We start from the raw sequence: 18530 nt of genomic DNA, 5'->3' as shown, positions 1-18530 counted from the left end.
GGCAAAGACAGGCGCTTTTGTTCTCATATTGGACGAGGATTCAAAACATTAGATTACGGATAGGTGTATAATCGTAAAGGGGCTCTCGAGGAATCAAAACGAGCGGACAGAACCCGGTTGTGCAACCCCTAACCTGGCGGTCTGGGTGGTGTGATCCGGACAATGTATCGAGACGTTACTCTAGAGGAACGAATCCATAGGGCAAGGCAAACTGCTGGCGTTAGGGCAAAGCGAGAGTTGGGGACCGAGACGGTCAAGGTCGAGGAGAGATGGCTACCGCTGGTTGCATCTTGGAACAACACGCGTGTTGGGCGTTGATGTGTTTTTCATCATGGCCGTTTAGGGCTCAGCTCGGCGTGAGAGTGTCTCGGCGGGACGATGTGACCCCCTTGCATCCAATCCCATCACATCCCCCCTGTCACTCGTATTTCCACAGGGGTCTCGGCTCGATGTTTCCAGGTCCAAATAGACGCCAAGCCCTGCGTCCACCCAAATACAGTTCGTCTGATTGGGCTGAACACCAGCTTATCGATTCCAGCTCCAGCCGCATTCCATTCTTTTTTTGGGGTTCGTGGTGCCTTGTGGAGCTTGCGGTCTGGGCATTGACGGATAGTCACCAAACCCGACACTATTGAACGGCGGCTGTTCTGGGCTGCAGCGCTGTGGGCTCAGTGGGCTGTCGTCGTTTTTCTTTGACAAGCCACGTCGACAGGTCTTGGATCAATGCGTTTCTCGTCCCACTCCAACGGTCGGCGAATCACCTCTGTCTCTCTTCTCAGCAGTACCGGCATCCGAAGGGGGGGGGGGGGGGCCAATGGGCCCACATGGGAGTTGTCAAAGTTGTTGGCAATCTCCAATGAAGATTCCACCGCTGCTCGTGTTCGCAATCTGCATGGTGTCGTGGTTTGGGATGCAGCTGAAGGATGTCGCACGGAGAGGGGTTTTCCAGATCCTCCTTCCTGATCGACGCCGATCTCCCTCCCCCACGCCGCAACGTATCCATCCGATCTTGGTTCTGGCGGGCTTGGCACGCTCCGGTTCTCATGTCCCGCCCGATCCCACGTGGGAGTCGTGCCGCGCCGTGCCGAAACGGGGTCTTGCAAGACATGTCTCGACTGGCGTGTAGGCTGGTATGTGTAACTGGACGGGTTCTATGTAGAAGGTGAGGCAAAACTGCCAGGTGTGTCAAATATAAAAACTTGATGGACTAGGTGGGATCTACAGTTACCTCCGGACTTCCCTGGCTCCTTGTCAGGTTGTCGACCACGTTAGAGAACGAGAGTGAGTCGCACGAAACGGGCTTCGCCGACGACCGAGGCCTAGATGTCGAGGCAATGTATCAGAAGAGCCTATTTTCCGGTCATAATTCTCCTCTTCATTTTCTTCCAGCCCCACGAGACAAGCTTGTAGGTTAGGAGTGTAGCACTCGTGGCGTCCTAGAGGACGGCGTAAATGGTCGAACCCTCAGATACAAAGCTGAATTTACTGTGGGACGTCCGGGAAATGAACCTAACTGCTGTTGACTTACTTTACAGATAGGTAGGCGACGCCTGTCTCCAGTGACGGCCACTAGAAGCTGCAAGTGACATGGCTCTCGTTTCGGGCAACCCAGTTTCATGACTACCAAATATGGGAGACATGAAAACATAAAAGGACACAAAGCTGCCCAGGGGTGTACATGCTATCATGCTGAGCCTATCGCCCGTCGAATATGGCATGTCACACTCCCGCTGGAACAAAAGAACTCAGAGGTTTGTTTGAGTGATACCCAAAGGCAAGTACTTCTACCCCTCTCCCATTCTGGCCCTTTGCTCTCGGGAAGCGGCAGGTGCCCTGCCCCCCCCCACCTCCCTCCTTCCCACCCAACTCTCCTCAGGCAGCCAGGCAACGAGCACCACCTTCCTTCCTCTCCGGTCTTCATGATTAGGGCTCCTGCTCCCATCTCCAACAAATAACAAAGACCCCTCTGGTGTAGCGGTTAACATAGCGGATTCTCATTTCGAATTCCGTTGCCCGGGGTTCGACTCCCCGGAGGGGTGTTTCTTTTTGTTGAATTCTCACATTATGTCCCGAATAACTTAGCTCAGTGTTTCAAGCTCGACTTCACCCCTAGATTTTGCTCCCTACGATTCATATCAACGTCGCTCGTCTTAACGACAACCCAATCTCCCAACATTACAGCCTGGTTGAAGGGTACTAGGTATTTACTTGGGACTTCTTTAGATACGATCCACCCCTTTTTCTTGCGCAGTGTTTCTTTCATTCACGACATTGTTATGAACATTTTGCTACCTCATCACTACAGATAGCACCTGTTAAGCTCTCCCTTTTTTACCGGACCTGCAAAGCTCACACTAGGCAGCTAGTCATTGCACCACTTGGAAATAGGAACCTCCTGTTAAAATTCATTCTAACGCCTACTCATGGATTGCCGATCATACATGACATTGATGTGCTGTAGTCGGTATAACCAGAAGCACCCTACTAGTCCCCCAAGAGGCCACATAGCCCGAGTCAATAAACCCTACACTTCGACAAATCAACAACCTAGGAACTTCCAAATAACACATTAGATATTAGATTTATGAAAGTAGTACTGGCACAGAATAGTGCATTCCCGTAAGTTATCTGACCACCTAACCAAGATTTGAATGGGGGATTCCAAATTCAAACTTTCGTTATCTTATTTCAAACCAAAGGGACCAAAGGGAAGCTTGTAAGGGACATTAGATTCTGCCTCGAACATTTCTTTAAAACATTCCCTTGTCAGACTTTGGCAAGTGTTCTTTCAAAGGCTCAGGCTCGTGGTTCAGATTGCGCCACAGTGGCTGTGCGCACAAGAGTGGCGTTCCTTTCCCTGCCCCACCACATGCCAAGAATTGGAATGGGAACTTACGTCACCGTGGACCCTGAACTGGACCTCAAGTCGCCCAGATCAACGAAACAATGGAAAAGATTCGTCATGGATCAGGCGCAGCGGACGGGAAACGGCGGCGTTTCAGCGATCAGATCTGCGATGGTTGTGGATGGCCCGCTGTGCTTGTGGGAATCTCGCAATGTGACAGGATGACTCCAAGGGGGATGGAAACAGCAAGGCAGATCGCAATGCGAATGGGCGACTTGGTGGGCCCCCGAACGCGGCCTTTGATGGTCTCAAGACGGCCAATCCGTGGTTCTTTGACAGTGATGCAACAGGCCGCAAACGCTGCAGCCATGCCCGTAATTGAGGCCCTCCCCACACCGTATCCATGTGGCCGCTTTCCTTTAGTTGTGGTGTGGGGAAGCCATTTGTTTCCTAAACTCAACCGGAACTTGGAACTCTTTCCTTTTCTTATTTGCACTTGATCATCAACTTTCGTGAAATGCTGATTTTTGGTTTTTACAACCTACACTCTCGAATAACGACGTAACCATCCCCCGGGCTCACGCTACATTCCGGTCTTCCCGAAACCTCGAATATCGAATACCAGGACCTCGAAAGCAATACAACAACAGCAACCCATACTATGGGCGCGGGCGCAGGCATGGCCCTACGGGGCCTACAATTCTTTATCCGCTTCATACAGTTCTGCTGCGCCGCCATCGTGCTAGCTCTCTTCTCCTACTTCCTGGCCACCCTCCACAACCACAACATGCCGATAGGCGTGTGGGTGAGGGCCGTCGAAGGCATATCGGGCGTCGGCGTCCTCTACACCATCCTCGCCCTGCTCATGCTCTGCTGCATACCCGGCCGCTCGTTCCCGTCCTTTGTCATGATGGTCCTCGACGTGGCCTTCATCGGCGGCTTCATCTACATTGCCGCTGTCAACCGTGGCGGGGCATCGTCCTGCAGCGGAGAGGTCGACACGGCGTTTGGGAAGGGGAACGCAGATACCAACGTGGTGGATAACGGGAGTGGTGGGTTCACGGCGCTGCCCAGCTTGAGACAGGCGTGCAAAATGGAGACGGCGTGCTTGGCCGTATCGATTGTCGCTGTGTAAGCTTGTACCACATGCCCTTGTATACTATGCAACCCTTAAACTGACGTGTGATTTTCACCACAGCATCTTCTTCGCCCTCTCCCCCTTCGTCAGCCTTGCCCTCGTCCGCCACCGCCGCAAGGAGATGCGGATCGGCCCGTCCCCTGCCAACGACTATACCGAGGGATACGGGGGACGCAAGCGCTTCAACTTCTTCGGCCTCGGCCGCAAGCGCGCGGCGGACGCGGACGCCGCTCATAACCCCAACATTTTGCCGGAGCACTCCACCCCGGACGACTTGCGCCATAGCTACGCGACTGAGCAGACCCGGGTGGGCAGCACCACCGGCGGCGGCGGCGGATATGGTGGGCTGGGCAACGGCACGAGCAAGTACGGTGACAGCATCCCCCTTGAGAGCTATCCGAACACGGGCACGGGGTATCGGTACGAAAACAATGGTGGTGTGTATCGGTAGGGGTTTATAAAAGCGGACAGGACGTATTGATATTGATAGGGGGGAAATAGGTCGCAGCGATAATCTGAGCCGAGTTAGCGATCGGAGGTGTAAGATGGTGAATGGCTTTACATGTAGTTTACCGAACGAGTTTGAATTAGACCTTACCTTTCAAGAGAATAGAAGCCAAGCGAGCACTTGCCTCTAACCACACGCCGACCTGTCGAATATGCATAGGATTTCTATTTTATGTTCGGTAACCTCACTGGCGTTTCCCCGCCTTCGCCTTCTCCCTCGCCCGATCCTTCTCCAGCACCATTCTCCGCCTCTCCTCCCACTTCTCCCACCCAGCCTGGCACAGATCCTCCACCACGACCAGATCCCTCATCCGGAGCCACCTCGCCAGCGGCATGTCCAGCGCCCACGCAACCAGCCCCATCTCCCGCATCAGGTACGTCACCGCGAACCAAGCCACCGCGCACCCGGCCCCGGCCGCGCACCCCGCCAGCACCTGCCGCACGCTGTGATACCCCAAGTACACCCGGCTCCACGCCACCAGCCCAGCCACGAACAGCCCACCGCCGCTCACCACAACACGCTGCCCCAGCGTCCAGTGCGAGTGCGAGTACGCCTCGATCGAGGCCGCCGCCGCCGACAGCCCACCCACCCTATACGCGCGGTGCACATCCCCGACACCCGCACCATTACCACCACCACCACCACCACCGGTACCACCGACCGCCTTCAACGGCCTCGGCCGATGCCTCACGCACAAAAACAACCCGGCCGCCACCGCCCAAAAAAACACAAACTGGGCATGCGAGCTGGGCATGCCGTACCCGCGCCCGGCCGCGGGGCCCATGAGGCGGTGGGGCGGGCGCTCCTCCTTGATGAGGCGCTTGAGGACCAGGTTGACGGCCTCGCAGGCCAGCTGGCCCGCGAACAGCAGGAGCACCTCGGCCTCGCGCGTCGACCAGAGGAGCGTGGCGTACACGACGCAGAGGCCTTGTGGGAGGAGGGAGAGGAGCGCGGCGAGGGTGGAGAGCGGGTCGGTGGGGTCCTGTTTTGGGGGGAAAGGGGGGGGTGGTTAGTTTTGTGGGTTGGGTGTGGAGAGAGGGAGGGGGAAAAAGGGGGGGGGCTACTAACGTAGTAGACGTGGGTTATGGAGAGGGAGGCGAGCGGTGTTATGTCGTCGGCCATGGTTGCGAGGCTGTTGGGCTGTGGATTTGGTCGAGACTTTGGGTGCGGGCAACTTGAGTCGAGACTTGGAGAGAATGCGCCGGTGTCGATGATGGGTGAGGACGTCGGTTTGGGGGCGCGAGGTGAGGTTTTATGATATTATCAACGCATTGCTATTCGAGGGGTTTTCCATTCGGTCGGTTTCCTAGGGCGATATCGTGACTTTGCGCCAAAGTTGTCGTGGTTATGAGCTGATGTTGGTAGCACATGCAACAAAAACTACGAAGTACAGCTTTCAGTTCTGGGGTCCTTGGTCGCAGCGGCCTGCAGCTGCCAATCGGTTCAGGCCGCTTGCTTCGGCTCCATAATTGCAGCTTTCCACTACAACTCGTTAGTTGAGTGGGCCATGTGGAGAAACTCCAGCATCCCGCAGCGGCCGAGACGAGTCATCGGCTGCAGGTCTCGCTCAAACTTGAGATTGGCAACATCAATGACAAGTCAGCAGTTGAAGAGTGAAGGTCTGGTTTGCCCCTCTTCGGTCTGGCTCCAGTTTCCTGTCTCCGAAATGCCACCATGACATTACAGAACTAGCTCCTATTTTACGCCTTTCTGGCAAATTCTTTTCGAAGCGGGGGGCGAGTTTGACTACATGCAGCTATCAACAATCGACGATTTGCAGAATCCAACGAAATTTGTTCGGCATAAAACGAAAACGAACCACGCCGCTAGAGCACCTTTGCGCATGGAAACCTTGCGCATTGCTGTTACGCTGTCGCGTTGGGACTACGGGTTTAGGTAGCAGCACACGGGGCACATACTGCCAACGACTGCGACTTGTCTCGCCTTGACCTTGGAAAGCGTGCGGGGGGCAGCGTGAAGATTTGACAGGGAAATGGCCGACGTCGACGACCTCGATAATCCTCGCGACGTTGAGCTTAGCTCCCTCTCCGCGATCTACCCCGAGATCCAACAACTCGATCCTAACGACCCGTATACCGTCGCCCTCGACGTTCCCGTCAATCCATCAGAAGCCGTAACCGTATTTTTCCCCGCCGCCACCGACGACGGGCTACTCCCCGGTGCAAATGGCGCACAGAATGGCGACGCTGCCGCTGGCCTCGGGCAGCAGGGTGGCGTCGACTCCCACGAGCTAGCACATTTGCCCTCGGTGCACCTCGAGATCACGCTGGGCCCCCAATATCCCGCCGAACAACCGCCGCAAGTTAGTATCTCGACCAACCCCCCATGGATTCCAACCGACACGATCAAACGCTTGGAAGGCGATGCGGCCCGTTTATGGGAGGAGATGGGTCGGGATATGGTTGGCTTCACGTACATCGACCATGTGCAACAAGCAGCCGACGGTGTTTTCGGGCTCGTGGACAGCAAGGGCTCTCTCGAAGTCGACCCGAGCCACAAGATTGCGATTCTGGACTACGATATCAAGGCGAGAAGGGCGGCATTTGAAAAGGAGACTTTTGATTGTGGGGTGTGTTTAGGTATGTACTGCCGTCTTTGTCAGACATCTCTTCCGGTTGGCAGAGAATCTGGCTTTCTTTGAGTCCCCGAACCCGTAAACTTGTTGGTCTGTTTCTTCCAGCCCGTTATATTTTACTGACAAATACCAGAACCCAAGAAGGGCACCGTTTGCCACCGAATGCTGGACTGCGGGCACGTTTTTTGTGTCCAATGCCTGCAGGATTTCTACAATAATGCCATCAAAGAAGGAGATATCACGGCGGTAAAATGCCTGGCGCCCAACTGCGCAAAAGAACGCGCAACGGCTGCCTCTTCTTCAGGTCGCAAACGCAAGAAGCCCAAGACCTTTATCAACCCCAGTGAGCTATTGCAGATCCCACTGGATCAGGAGACAGTCAAACGTTACGTGACGCTTAAGTACAAGATTGAGCTGGAGTCCGACAAAAACACAATCTACTGTCCACGGCAGTGGTGCAACGGCGCGGCAAGGTCCAAAAAGCACAAGAAACCCCAGGGTCTGGAGTTGGCCGAAACCCCGGACGAGTCAATATCTGATGAGGACGACGAGGACGAGGATGACGATCATCCTGATGGAGAGGGAAAGTCTAAGCCCTACAAACCGGTCGATGATTTGCTGGCCATTTGCGAGGAATGCAGCTTTGCCTTTTGCAGTCGCTGCTACCAGTCATGGCACGGTGATTTCTTCCGCTGCGTCCCGCGGCGCGACAAGGTAGAGCTCACGGCCGATGAACTGGCTTCGCTCGAATACATGAGGATGCACACCACGCCCTGCCCTACGTGTGGAGTGCCGGCACAGAAGACGCATGGCTGCAACCACATGATTTGCAACCGCTGCCAGTCTCACTTCTGTTATCTCTGCTCGTCTTGGCTCGACCCCGGCAACCCATATCAGCACTTCAACGAAGCCCCTGACGGTCGTGTTACGGGGTGTTATATGCGTCTCTGGGAGCTGGAACAAGGGGACGGTGATGATGTCGGTATCGGCTTTGCGGGAGGTGCTGGTGGGGGCGTCGGCCAACCTCCCGCTCCGATCATGCCTGCCCAAGAGCTCATCCCCGAGATCGAGGAGCCTGAGGAGGATGAGGAAGAACTCCGCGCTGCTAGAGATGCAGCAGCAAGACAGCATGATGCACACGCCAACGGCGGTCAAGTCGGCATTGCGCGGGAAGGTCCATTGGTTCTTCGCATAGCTGCCAACCAGCCCGCCGCCCCTGGACGTGGCGGGCCCCGTGGGCGACAACCAGCGGCTCCAGTGCCGCAACCCCCAGCCCCTCCAGCACCAGGGCCAGCGAGAGGAGGGGCAGCGAGAGCAGCACGGAACCAGCAACCCGCGGCACGAGGCGGAAGACCCCAACAAGCCGCTCAGGGTCTAGGAGGGGGAGCAGCGCAGCAAGGTCAGCGCCAAGGAGGTGCTGCCGCCGGGAATCAGAGAGGACGGAGACGAGGCGGCGGCGGCGCAAGGCCTGCTCCTCGGCAAAATAACAATCATCCAGCAAATGAAGGGGACGACGAGCTGGATGCAGCCCAGCAAGCGTGGGTGAGACAGTTCGTCAGGCTCGCCCTAAACGACGAGGAGGATATACTCTTTTGAGGAGGAGATTTCAGCAATAACATCTGATCTTAGCAACTTCCTTTCATGTCACAGGGCGAGCGGGTTGCTTACTACACCACTAAGATACCCATGGATGATGAGATGATACGTAGAGACAAAGTTCTCAGACATCAAAAATATACAGGATACAACCGGACACACACAAGTTTCTCTAGCATAAAGAATGGATAGATGGAACTTCATACGAAGAGACGCCCACCGTGACACTCGCTCCCCTTGCGCCCGGCGCAACAGCGCAACGTGGCTCGTCAACCCCCTTCCCCTCTACTGCCACACTACGCTACCACGGCGCACACTATTACGGCAGTATCACCCAATTCTGTCAAAACGCGGAATATTGCGCCGTGGCGGTCATCACCTCCCTCCAGCTTTTGGGGCTAAGCCCACCCACCCCAGCTACGCTGCGCTGCAGGTTCCGCTGCCACCGTGCCCTCAGAAACGGACACCACGGAACTTGCATGGGCACGCAAACACAGCGCACACCCCCATACTGTGTAAGCACTCTATTCTCTTGCAATGTATCTCTAATCTCCTCCATCCACAAACCAGCCACGGAAGGACGACCATAGCGCACGCAGCCGCAGCAGCGAGCAGGCATGTATGTAGTAGGCATGTAGGTATGTATGTATGTACTGTATTTGTAGGGACACTGCAGTTGCAGAGAAGCCTGCCCGCATTCTGCAGGGAAGGACAGGCAGGCGAAGCAGGGAAGGGAGCGCTCATCACACAGCCTGTCTCGACTGTTTGGAGTGTAGTTGCCTCGCCCGCCCGCCCCCTCCCTCCACCACAACCTGCATACAGCGGTCTTTGGTTCCGGGGGCCGCAGGTAGGCTGCTGTCCGTCTGGTCACATAGTGTAGTTAGTTACCTAGTACGTAACTAGATAGGTATGTACGTCGGTGCCACAAAGGAGCCGTGGTTGATCTACGAGTAGCATCCGGCTCTTGCTCGTCCTGTGCATATCCAGTCTGGTTTGAGCTGGCTGGGGGGGAGGTTGCGAGGCGCATAACTCGTTTTGGGATGGTTTTGGGTTTCTGCCCTGTTTTGTGTTTTATTGTTTCTATTCTTGCGTGTGTGAGGAAGGTAGCTAACTGCTTAGTTTGCTGGGATTTTACAAGGCGCGCCAGTCAGGGGGATTCCCAACATTGCTGCTTGCCGGGCACGTTGGGGATATCGCCCATCTGGACTCATTGTCTGGTTACAACCTATGAGGTTGGCGCCTTCTTGCCCTTTCCGCTCCTCGGCGAGCATCCTGTGCTCTGCTTGACCTAGCGTAGTATCCCAAAAAAGAGATTCGGGAAATATAATCCTTCTGCAATGGCTGGGTGACATTGGCTTCCCCACGAGGGGATAAATGGGATGCTCTGCGGTGTTACTTCGTCTCTGCTGGCTGATATGGGACCGTACTTTGTTAGTCTGTGTTTAGTCTGATTTTCTGTTCTATCAAGTCTTGTTCCGCTGTACATAGTGCTCCGCGATTCGTTCGTAGATGCCGAATTCCTTGGCCCTAGAGACTGAAGGAAATGGGAGCTGTTTCCCCTCACGTTTGTCAGCATCTGCGAGATATGCAAGAGAATGTGGTCCAGATTTCCTCGACAGGTGAGGGGGGCTGAGCTTTGCCCCTTCCGCGCACCATCGACGATGACCATACTGGCCAGCCGGTTTTTGTTGGCAGGTTTCGCTCTGGGGCGGCAAATCAACGGCCTCATCAGCCAGACCCCATCATGTGGTGGATCGGTGCTGAGTCGGCCGGAATCAAAAAGTCAAGTTCAAAAAACACAGAGCCAGCCAGCCATCCAACCAGCCAAACAAACGCGCGGACGAGCAGACCTGCAATACCACCGTCTCCTCCACCGTTCCATCCGCCCTGAGCCACCTACGCAGTTCGTCCCAGACTTTTCCCTCCACCCCCCTCCTCCCCCCCTCCCTGCATCCGCCACATCCACCCACAGAGAGACGCTCGACACAGACGGGCCAAGTTCGGCCTCTATCACCTCCGCTCGATCCCCGCCCACCGAACGGCTCGATTAATCTCACGCGCAGGAGGTGTATTGCCCCTTTCGGCCGCCTCCCCACCGCCCAGAAACAGGGCACCTTCTCTTCTTGTCTCGCGTCTTGCCCCATCCATCCAGGGAGACAAGAAACAGAGTGGTAGTTTAGTGGCAAGGAAGAACCGGACGGGAGGGAATCAACGGCGGCGCAAGAGCGGGCCCTCACCCACCGCTTTTCCACCGCTGTCTCTGGCACCTCCTTCCAATGAAGACCCCGTCCCCTCCCTTGCCGCCCCCGGGCGTACCCTGTCGCGATACTGCGGCGCCCCCTGCGATAATCGCGAGAGAAAGCGTTACATGCCGAGTTGTGCGGAAAGCAAGCAGTTCAACGGCCTGCGAGATGCGCCGATTTGGCCTTGCCCCGGCATCCGATGCCCATGCAAAGAGCATGCATGCTGTGTAATTGGATGCGGCGAGTGGTCGGTCAACAAAAGGGACGATAGAGCTCGTGTGTCTCTTGTCGTTTGCGGCCCTTCGTTTGCGTCCGCAGTCTGTTTACCTTACTCCCTTCACCCCGCGGCATTGCCTGCCGGTGGTGGTGTAATTCCGGCTCTTGACCTCGCGAAGCAACCCTGATGGCCATCATGGACAGGGTCGGATGGGAGCATGCTGGAGCATGCTCGGGTGGTACCCGACGGGGTTGCGACATTCCCCACAGATCGTGCGATGTGCCAAACAGTCCGTATGTATGTAACTGCACTGCGTCTGGACTGACGTCCATACAGACGACGATCTCGTTTCTGGCTGGGCGTGGGAACTGACCAAAAAAACAAAACAAAACAAAAAACAAAAACCGGCGTCCGCCTTCCACTTGCTTGCTATTCAGTAGTCAGTTATTCAGACACAAGCCAAGTTAGACAGATTGCATGGTCGGCCGTTCCCACGGACCTAGACGCGAGGCGGACGAGCCAGGCCCGGGCGCCCTTTTCCATCCATGATTCCTCGACCATATTGACCGGTACCGAGTTTCTGGGGAACCTTTTTCGAGTTTGTTGATTTCCTTTTGTCGGTGTGACCATCAACAAGCCTGTCTTTGACACTTTCAGACGCGGTCGGGGCACAAAGGGGGCACGGATGGCGCCCTTTCGGTACTCTTTTCCGCAAGCCAACCAGGGGGCCCTGGGCGTTAACTTGGGTACATTCGGCCCGGGAGAGGGGGTGAGCAGATGATGCAGATGCGATTTCCATCGATCTCCATCGTCATGACTTTCTGTCGCTGCTTGCCTTTTCTGTCGTGGTGGCCCATCTCTTCTCGGAGTTGACGTTCAAAATGGGACGGCGACCGTGATGAGGGAAGAATGGGTTATGCGGGTCGCGAATCACGGATGTTGAATTGGGCCCCGTTCTTTCTGCCCCTAGGCACCGTTTAGACATGCCCTCCTGGGCTGCAAGGTACGCCGCGAGTGGAGTGTAGTTATTGTGTGACAGTTTTGCCCGTCGCTGGCGCTGCAACCTCGACTCGAGCTTGAACAACCAGGGCATGGGTTTGAGTTAGCGTTGCACTCGACCGGCATTGTCTCCGCAAATGGAAGACGAACGGTCAGGGCAAGGAGAGAGCCCTGTCGCCGGTTGGGGAAACTGGAAACAAGCAGGCAGCGCGCGCCCATTGCCGCGAGTGTTTCGAGCGTTTCGAACCTCGCCAATGTTTCACGTTGGAAGCCCACCAAGAGTCCCAGCCGCAGAATCGCAAGATAGCTGTGTAGTGACGTCCCGATCGCCCCCCTGTGATGACACGGTTCCAACGACGGCGGCTCCTCATGTCTCGGATCAGTGCCGAAATTATTACTCCATGATCAACTCCCTAACGTTAAGCGACCTCTTTTAAAACAAGAGTCAAAAGTTCTGGTGGAGAGGGTAGTGGAAATCCATGTCATAATGGATGTGGAACTGGAAAAGGGCCATCTGAAAAGTCCTTTTTGCCCGCATTGTCTCATTTCTCGATCCATGGAGCGCCATGCCTGTTTGAGGAACAGGACAAGTCGACCCAGTCCTCGGTTGACAGAACCCATGTGATGTTCAAGCATTGAACCGGTTGCTTATCAAACGGAGGAGCGATGTGAAGGCAAAGACTCAGTTACCACAACAAGTATGTGGTGTGCAAGTTGGCTCCGGTCTCGGCAGGCCGGGAGTGTCTGCACGCTGTCCGTCATCGAAATCCTTCTTGGTCAGCATCGGAGTGCCCAACTTGGCAACTAGTATCGGCTTTGTCAGTTGACAAAAAGAGTTTGGACGGAGACGGATAAGCTCGGGTTGCCGCCAGGAACACGAACCGGGGTCTAGCTAGTTAGCATGGAGTTTGGACGAATTTCGTCGGAACCACGGCAAACCAGGGCCAGGCGAGCGAGCACAAGCCACAGGCTCCGCTGCTGCGAGGTCAGCTTGCGAGATAACGAACCCCTTCAGCGCGAAATCCTCCTCAACGCTAGTTAGTAGATTCCGGCCCAGACGCAATCCCTCAATCATTTCGTGGTGTGGGGGAGGGGTGTCTATTTCGTAAAGGGGGCGTCATCGTTAGTATGTATGTCGATTGTCAAGGGAATAGTTACTAGGGTTGCTTGCTTGTCGACAACCACCCAAGCATGGCGGTTGCGAGGAGTGCGCAAGCGAGGCGGACGAGCCCAATCATTGCTGCGGATAGCCTTCAAGCGAAAGAAGACAGGTGGTTGACAGAAAAGGCAAGGGGACGGGGCCTGGAGAGTGGGAGCGAATGTGCGCCACGATCCACGCAGCCGCACCTTGTTTCTCCAGCTGGGTAATTGATAACTGCCATTGGTTGGGAAATTGCCAGTGCCGCCGAATCGGCCCTTCCAGGCTAAACTCGTTAGCTCGGTCATAACGGCGCCCCTCTTGTATAGCCTACGGCAGACACCCCCGGATTCGATTGGCAGGGTATCATCCCGTGAGGGAGTTTTGCATGGCGCCGATGGCTTCCCGCACCCACTGGCACTTCGCAAGTAACGTTGTCACCGCTGGGGAAACACCAGCCTCCCGGAACCCTGGATAGTTATTGTGGTCAACAACCAGTGTGTTTCGCAGCCGGCCAGGCTTGACACTGAGCTGACGACCACGGGCCCTCTGTTTAAAATTTGCCGACTCCTCTTCCTTCCGTCTGGCGCCGTCCAAATCTTGGCGCAAGACCTGGAAGTGCGCCATGTCTCGGTCGGCCGTTCCGGGCGAGTTCGGCTGCATATCATTGTGTTGGGCCTCCAATTGCGGGGTGCATGTGGACATCGTGATGGTTGGCGATCGAGGAGGCTCTTACCAAGTTAACTCTAGGTTCGATATTCGGGTGACAGTGGGATATTGTAGCCATGTTTCTAGAAGGCTTCGTTATCATTCTGTTACTCCCAGAAACGCCTCAATCCAAGATCGACGACATGAATCTGTGGCAAGTAGATTGAGACCAGGCGGCCGGCGTTCCAGAGAACTCGCGATAACTCGGCAGCTGGGATTTTGGGATGGGTAGGGCTGCAGCCCGCCCCCCCTCCTCTATCGACAGTAGAGACGGCCGATGCGTGATAATATCGAGTTTCTTTACTTAGAAGGCCCTCAATATCGAAAGACGGGCTCCCTGGGGTGGGCAATTTGGTGATCCGGGCTGAGCAGGCAGCTCGAAAGCTTGTGAAAGTGGGGTAGAGGGTTGCTGCACGCCATTCTTGCCAACTGTGAGGAGGAGAAGCTGCGAAGGCTTAATTTGTTGGCCGGGAAGCAGAAGAAGCTGCAAAGCCGCCAATAATCCGTCCGGCCAAGATCAAAGTCGCTGCTAGCACTTTCCATCGGCTGGCGCGTTTCGAGACGGACATCGATGATTCAGCCATGTCCGCCGCAGGAGGCGTTGCTCGATCGAGCAAGCTCCTGTGTTGAGGGTGGGGACCGAGATCTTCGTTTGCTCGGCGAACCGGAGGATGTTGCCAAAAGGAGGTTAGCGCACCATCCGCCTGGTCAACCGAGAGATTTGAGCTGCCGTCCGAATCCTTCCGTCGGTCGAACGCGATGTCATGAAGGGCGTCTTGGTATCGTGGTGCGATTGCCCTTTCTGAGCGCTTGAGGTGCCGCCGCTGGTTTGCCACCCGTACTGAATTGCCCCAGCTCTTCTTTGACAACTCTGACCATGTCTTTGCGTCAGATGTCTTTCGCTTCCCCACCATCGGTCCGGAGAAGAAAGAAGGCTAGTAGTCGATCTTGCGACTCTGGTGGGAATTGTGCTGGGGTGCGTTGTGCGGGGGATAAGTGTAGCCGAGAGTTGACAGCCGGGCTCACTGCAACGTCAAATCATTGTCGAAGCAAGCAACAAGATGTCACATCGGTCACCAATGCTAGATATCACTTGTAGCTGTTGCGGAGTGCATCGTGACCGACAGATAGTGTAGCATAGTTTTTCCCCATTGTCAAGATGCGATTGTTTTGCAAACAAGGCAGCAGGCGGCCCAGAGCATTGCAAGCCTGGCTCGGCCGGGCGAGGACGAATGGCAAGGAGAGCTGTGTGGCGGCCACTATATTAGCCAGCAAATATAGCCTTAAACCGGCTGTGAGAAGATCGAGGCGCATGAAGATTCTGGGTCGCTGAAGTTCCGGGCAAGTGTTACACAGTCCTTCGAACCCTGGCCCTTCGCTGGCGCGGCTGGCTGCGTGATGCCAGGTGTGGGAAAACGAGATACAAAACTAGCCTCGTGCTTGTAGAAACGCTGGTCTGCATCTTGTACCCTGTCGCGTGCTGAGGTAGGTAGGCGAAGTGTCAGCGGGCCTTGGTGCCGTCGGCTTTTGAGTATTGGTTCTGAAGAAGGTAAATTTCTCCTGCGTCCTGTCCAAGCCCCACACCGAGGCCCCTTGACCCCACGGAGTTGATTCCGCGTTGTTAAGCTTGACAGCCTGTGTGAACGCGAGCCTCGCTTCCTTTTCCGAGAACCTGGGCGGCTTGAAGGATGAAATGAGACACGCCGACCCTTGAAAAGATGCGAGGGGCGAACCCAGTCACCTTCGTTATCCAGGCACGCCAGGGCAGCTGGCAAGCAATTGGCGCGGACTCGACGGGCAACCGTTTGGCCGCACATGCCACATGGTTCACTAAGGGACTTGCTCAGAACGTGGCATCCCCCCTTTGCAGTGCACGCACGGCCAGTTGCCCCTGTCCCATGTCCCATGCCGTTGCGTTTTGTTTCCTCCCAAGACGTCGTGCTTATCGCGATGTTTCCAGCAACAGAGGATCTGGCTGCGCCAGAGAGGTGCGCGCGGGAACAGAGGTCACATCCGTAGCTGCCCTGGGCAGATCTCACAAAATCCTCCGCGCCAGTCCCCTGACTTTGCCCGATGCGATCGCGATTGCAACGTCCGCCCACGCACCAACAAGCTCAGACAGTTGCAATTGCAACGGACAGCCACCGGTAACAGCCGGACGGGGTTGTCCTTGACGTGGGTGGGGCCCGCCGTTTCTCGACCTGCTCCCCGTGTGTGTCGAGCAGCCGACCAACAATGACGAGAGAGGAGAACGAGGAGTGGAAAGTTTAAATCCTGGTGTGACGGGACCCGCTCACCCACACTCCATCCCGGAGGCCAAGCAACCACTAGCGTCGCCACATCCGGACGAAGACGGCCGGATGTGAGAAATACGGTATTTCCGAAGCCTGCGCTGGGCTTTTTGAGGTTCGCTTCGCGCGGACCGTGGTTGTGGATTGTTTTTTGGGGGGAGCTGCAGTCGGGTGACGAGTTGCGAGGAGTGACTTGTCAGAATTTGAGAGCTGAGGAAGTGGGAGAGGACGGGGAAAGGAGAGATGACTGGTCCTTCCAGGTTCGGCGATTGCGAGAAAAGACTGCCGTGAGATGGGCGTGACTTCCTCCCCCTCCACACCGTACCACGCTTCGTACCTAAATTCCAGATTTGAGAAGGTGCGGCGATGGGGCTAACTCCTGGAAGGTGCGGCGGCGGCAGTCGCAACTGAGGTCGACAGTCACCCACACGCCGTTGCCCGTCACCCGTTGCCGAGTCCGTTTTTAGAAACAGCGGCGGCTGGACACCTTCCCTTCCTCCCCCCCTCCCTTCCCCAGCCTGCAGGGTAATTTAAAATTCATTGAATCGCACACCTCAATGCTGCACGTGTGGCCCCCGGAAGACCAAATTGTGACCGAGCGATATCCATTTCAGTGCTCAACACCGTCAACCGCCGCCAAGAACGACGAGCTGACGAGCCCTGCAATCCGGAACTTTGACGAACAGTGACTGCCTGCGGCGGGCCAGCCGTTTTGATCGAGCAGGCAGTCCTCGGGGCTTCAACTCGATAGAGCGACTCGACGCAGCTTGCGCAGATCGAGATGCCGCGGAGTACACTCCCTGCCACGACAGCCAGTTGCACCACTGCTCCATTGTCTCTATGCACGATGCGGCACGGGGCATGCTGTTGAACAGGGTCTGAGAGGTCAACTTTGCTGGCCAGTACCTTCGGTTCCGCGCGCCTGGTCCAATCAGAGCGAGGTCGTGCTGGCCGTGCAGGACGCAGCAAGCAACCCATTCAACAAGCCATGGCCTGCATCCGCTGTGGCGTGACCTCGCCCATCATCATCATCATTATCATCATTATCGCCAGGCTGACCGGCGGCCGTGGCAAGGGAGAGACGAGGAGCGACCACACACCGGGCTCGACGCGGCTGATAATCGGGGAGTGGCGGTGGTTCGACAAGCCACCTGAAGATGCCGGCACCCAAGACATTTGCAACTCGTCTTGCCGTCTTCGTACATGTATGGGGATGCCGTGCCACCACACCTGCAACGCAATGGCAGTTCGATTTGAGGTCGACGTCGATTTGTGGATTTGTCTCGCCGCGAGCCACCTTGTGAGCGGACCGGGATGCACTGTCTCCACGGAGTCATGGCGCAAGCGGGCCCAGGCACCAAGTTCCCATTCGGGAATGTCGTCAAGCGGCGCCGTTTTGCTTCCTCCGCACTTTTTTGCTTTTGTCATGAGAGACTTTCGGATGCTGAAGCGCGTCTTCCCTGCCCGCGCTACGACCGGATCGGGCGGCGCAGCCCGGGCCCCCCCTAGCTTGCCCCCCACCGGCTGTGGGAACTCGGCTCCCGCTGTGAGCCCCCCTGGGCAAGAATCATCAGCAGGAAACGCACATCATCAATGAAGTTACAGCGGTAACCAGGCGAGCAACGGTGCACTCTCACCCAGCTGCTTGGGACAACCATAACTAACATGCGGATACGACTCTTGCACGACTCGCTCGTCGACTGTCTTTTTAGGGGCACGCGCACAACAGGACCAAGTCCTGACACATCAACTCTCGTTCCTCGTTTTTCCTTGAACAAATGATTCCGCCGATCGCTTGTGTGTCCTTCCTGCTTGAGAGGAAGCGAAAGACAACGCGTCGTGCACGCGGAGCAGACTCGAGACTTTGCCTCGGTCCACAACGGCCCCAACTTCCTCTTTCTGCCGCGAGAGCCCGTCATTTGGCTCGGTCTGGACGTTGCGGGTCATGACCAAACCACGGCGATATCCTGGCGTACAAGAGTGGCGGCTACTTTGTGTGTAGTGGTGATTTCGTTTAAGCCTCTCCTACCAATTGCGATGTCAAAGAGGCGTTCGCAACGGCGGTTGAACCCATCTATAGCGACTCCGATATTGCCTCTGTGATGTCGATAGAGCGGGGGAGGGCAAGGGTGGACTGTGCGCATCTCCGCCAGCCGAGTTTTGCTGGGGTCAGTCGGTTTCGTCGTTGTCTACCCTGGTCGAGAGCAATCTCGTGAACCGACTTTTTCCCCCCTCTCAAGGACGGGGCCCT

At 56.1% G+C, this 18530-nt stretch overlaps 5 protein-coding genes and 1 non-coding gene across 6 annotated transcripts; 4 read left to right on the top strand and 2 right to left on the bottom strand.

Annotated features, from left to right (window-relative positions):
• Window positions 1-1960: 1960 nt before the first annotated feature.
• F5144DRAFT_t80 lies at window positions 1961-2039 on the top strand. The gene has a single exon. It is a non-coding gene; the product is annotated as a tRNA-Glu (tRNA).
• A 1593-nt stretch (window positions 2040-3632) lies between these two features.
• On the top strand, window positions 3633-4434 carry F5144DRAFT_591948 (uncharacterized protein; the record flags this gene model as incomplete). Its single annotated transcript, XM_066790315.1, has 2 exons — window positions 3633-3976; window positions 4044-4434. The coding sequence occupies 2 exons, from the start codon at window positions 3633-3635 to the stop codon at window positions 4432-4434; spliced, it is 735 nt and encodes a 244-aa protein (XP_066645243.1).
• Window positions 4435-4675: 241 nt separating this feature from the next.
• Window positions 4676-5613, bottom strand: F5144DRAFT_591945 (PAP2 superfamily-domain-containing protein; the record flags this gene model as incomplete). Its single annotated transcript, XM_066790314.1, has 2 exons — window positions 4676-5473; window positions 5560-5613. 2 exons carry the CDS (start codon window positions 5611-5613, stop codon window positions 4676-4678), a joined length of 852 nt encoding a protein of 283 aa, XP_066645242.1.
• A 411-nt stretch (window positions 5614-6024) lies between these two features.
• F5144DRAFT_530937 (RWD domain-containing protein) lies at window positions 6025-8893 on the top strand. The gene is made up of 2 exons (XM_066786931.1): window positions 6025-7091; window positions 7221-8893. The coding sequence occupies exons 1-2, from the start codon at window positions 6485-6487 to the stop codon at window positions 8681-8683; spliced, it is 2070 nt and encodes a 689-aa protein (XP_066645241.1). The 5' UTR covers window positions 6025-6484; the 3' UTR covers window positions 8684-8893.
• Window positions 8894-14214: 5321 nt separating this feature from the next.
• On the bottom strand, window positions 14215-15086 carry F5144DRAFT_201942 (uncharacterized protein). Its single transcript, XM_066782924.1, has one exon. The coding sequence runs from the start codon at window positions 14900-14902 to the stop codon at window positions 14444-14446; it is 459 nt and encodes a 152-aa protein (XP_066645240.1). The 5' UTR covers window positions 14903-15086; the 3' UTR covers window positions 14215-14443.
• Window positions 15087-17267: 2181 nt separating this feature from the next.
• F5144DRAFT_591943 (uncharacterized protein) lies at window positions 17268-17876 on the top strand (the record flags this gene model as incomplete). The annotated part of the gene is made up of 2 exons (XM_066790313.1): window positions 17268-17288; window positions 17361-17876. 2 exons carry the CDS (start codon window positions 17268-17270, stop codon window positions 17874-17876), a joined length of 537 nt encoding a protein of 178 aa, XP_066645239.1.
• Window positions 17877-18530: the final 654 nt, after the last annotated feature.

Source organism: Chaetomium tenue (assembly GCF_020726465.1).
Source record: "Chaetomium tenue strain MPI-SDFR-AT-0079 chromosome Unknown F5144scaffold_3, whole genome shotgun sequence".
NCBI classification, from domain to species: Eukaryota; Fungi; Ascomycota; class Sordariomycetes; order Sordariales; family Chaetomiaceae; genus Chaetomium; species Chaetomium tenue.
Note: the sequence above shows the minus strand (reverse complement) of the source record. Positions and strands in the feature narration are given on the sequence as shown.

Bases quoted from the DNA above. Each gene is read 5' to 3' on its own strand.
- F5144DRAFT_530937 (XM_066786931.1), top strand. From the start codon at position 6,485: ATGGCCGACGTCGACGACCTCGATAATCCTCGCGACGTTGAGCTTAGC. The intron at 7,092-7,220 runs GTATGTACTGCC...GACAAATACCAG, and splicing joins TGATTGTGGGGTGTGTTTAG to AACCCAAGAAGGGCACCGTT.
- F5144DRAFT_201942 (XM_066782924.1), bottom strand. From the start codon at position 14,902: ATGGTGGGGAAGCGAAAGACATCTGACGCAAAGACATGGTCAGAGTTG.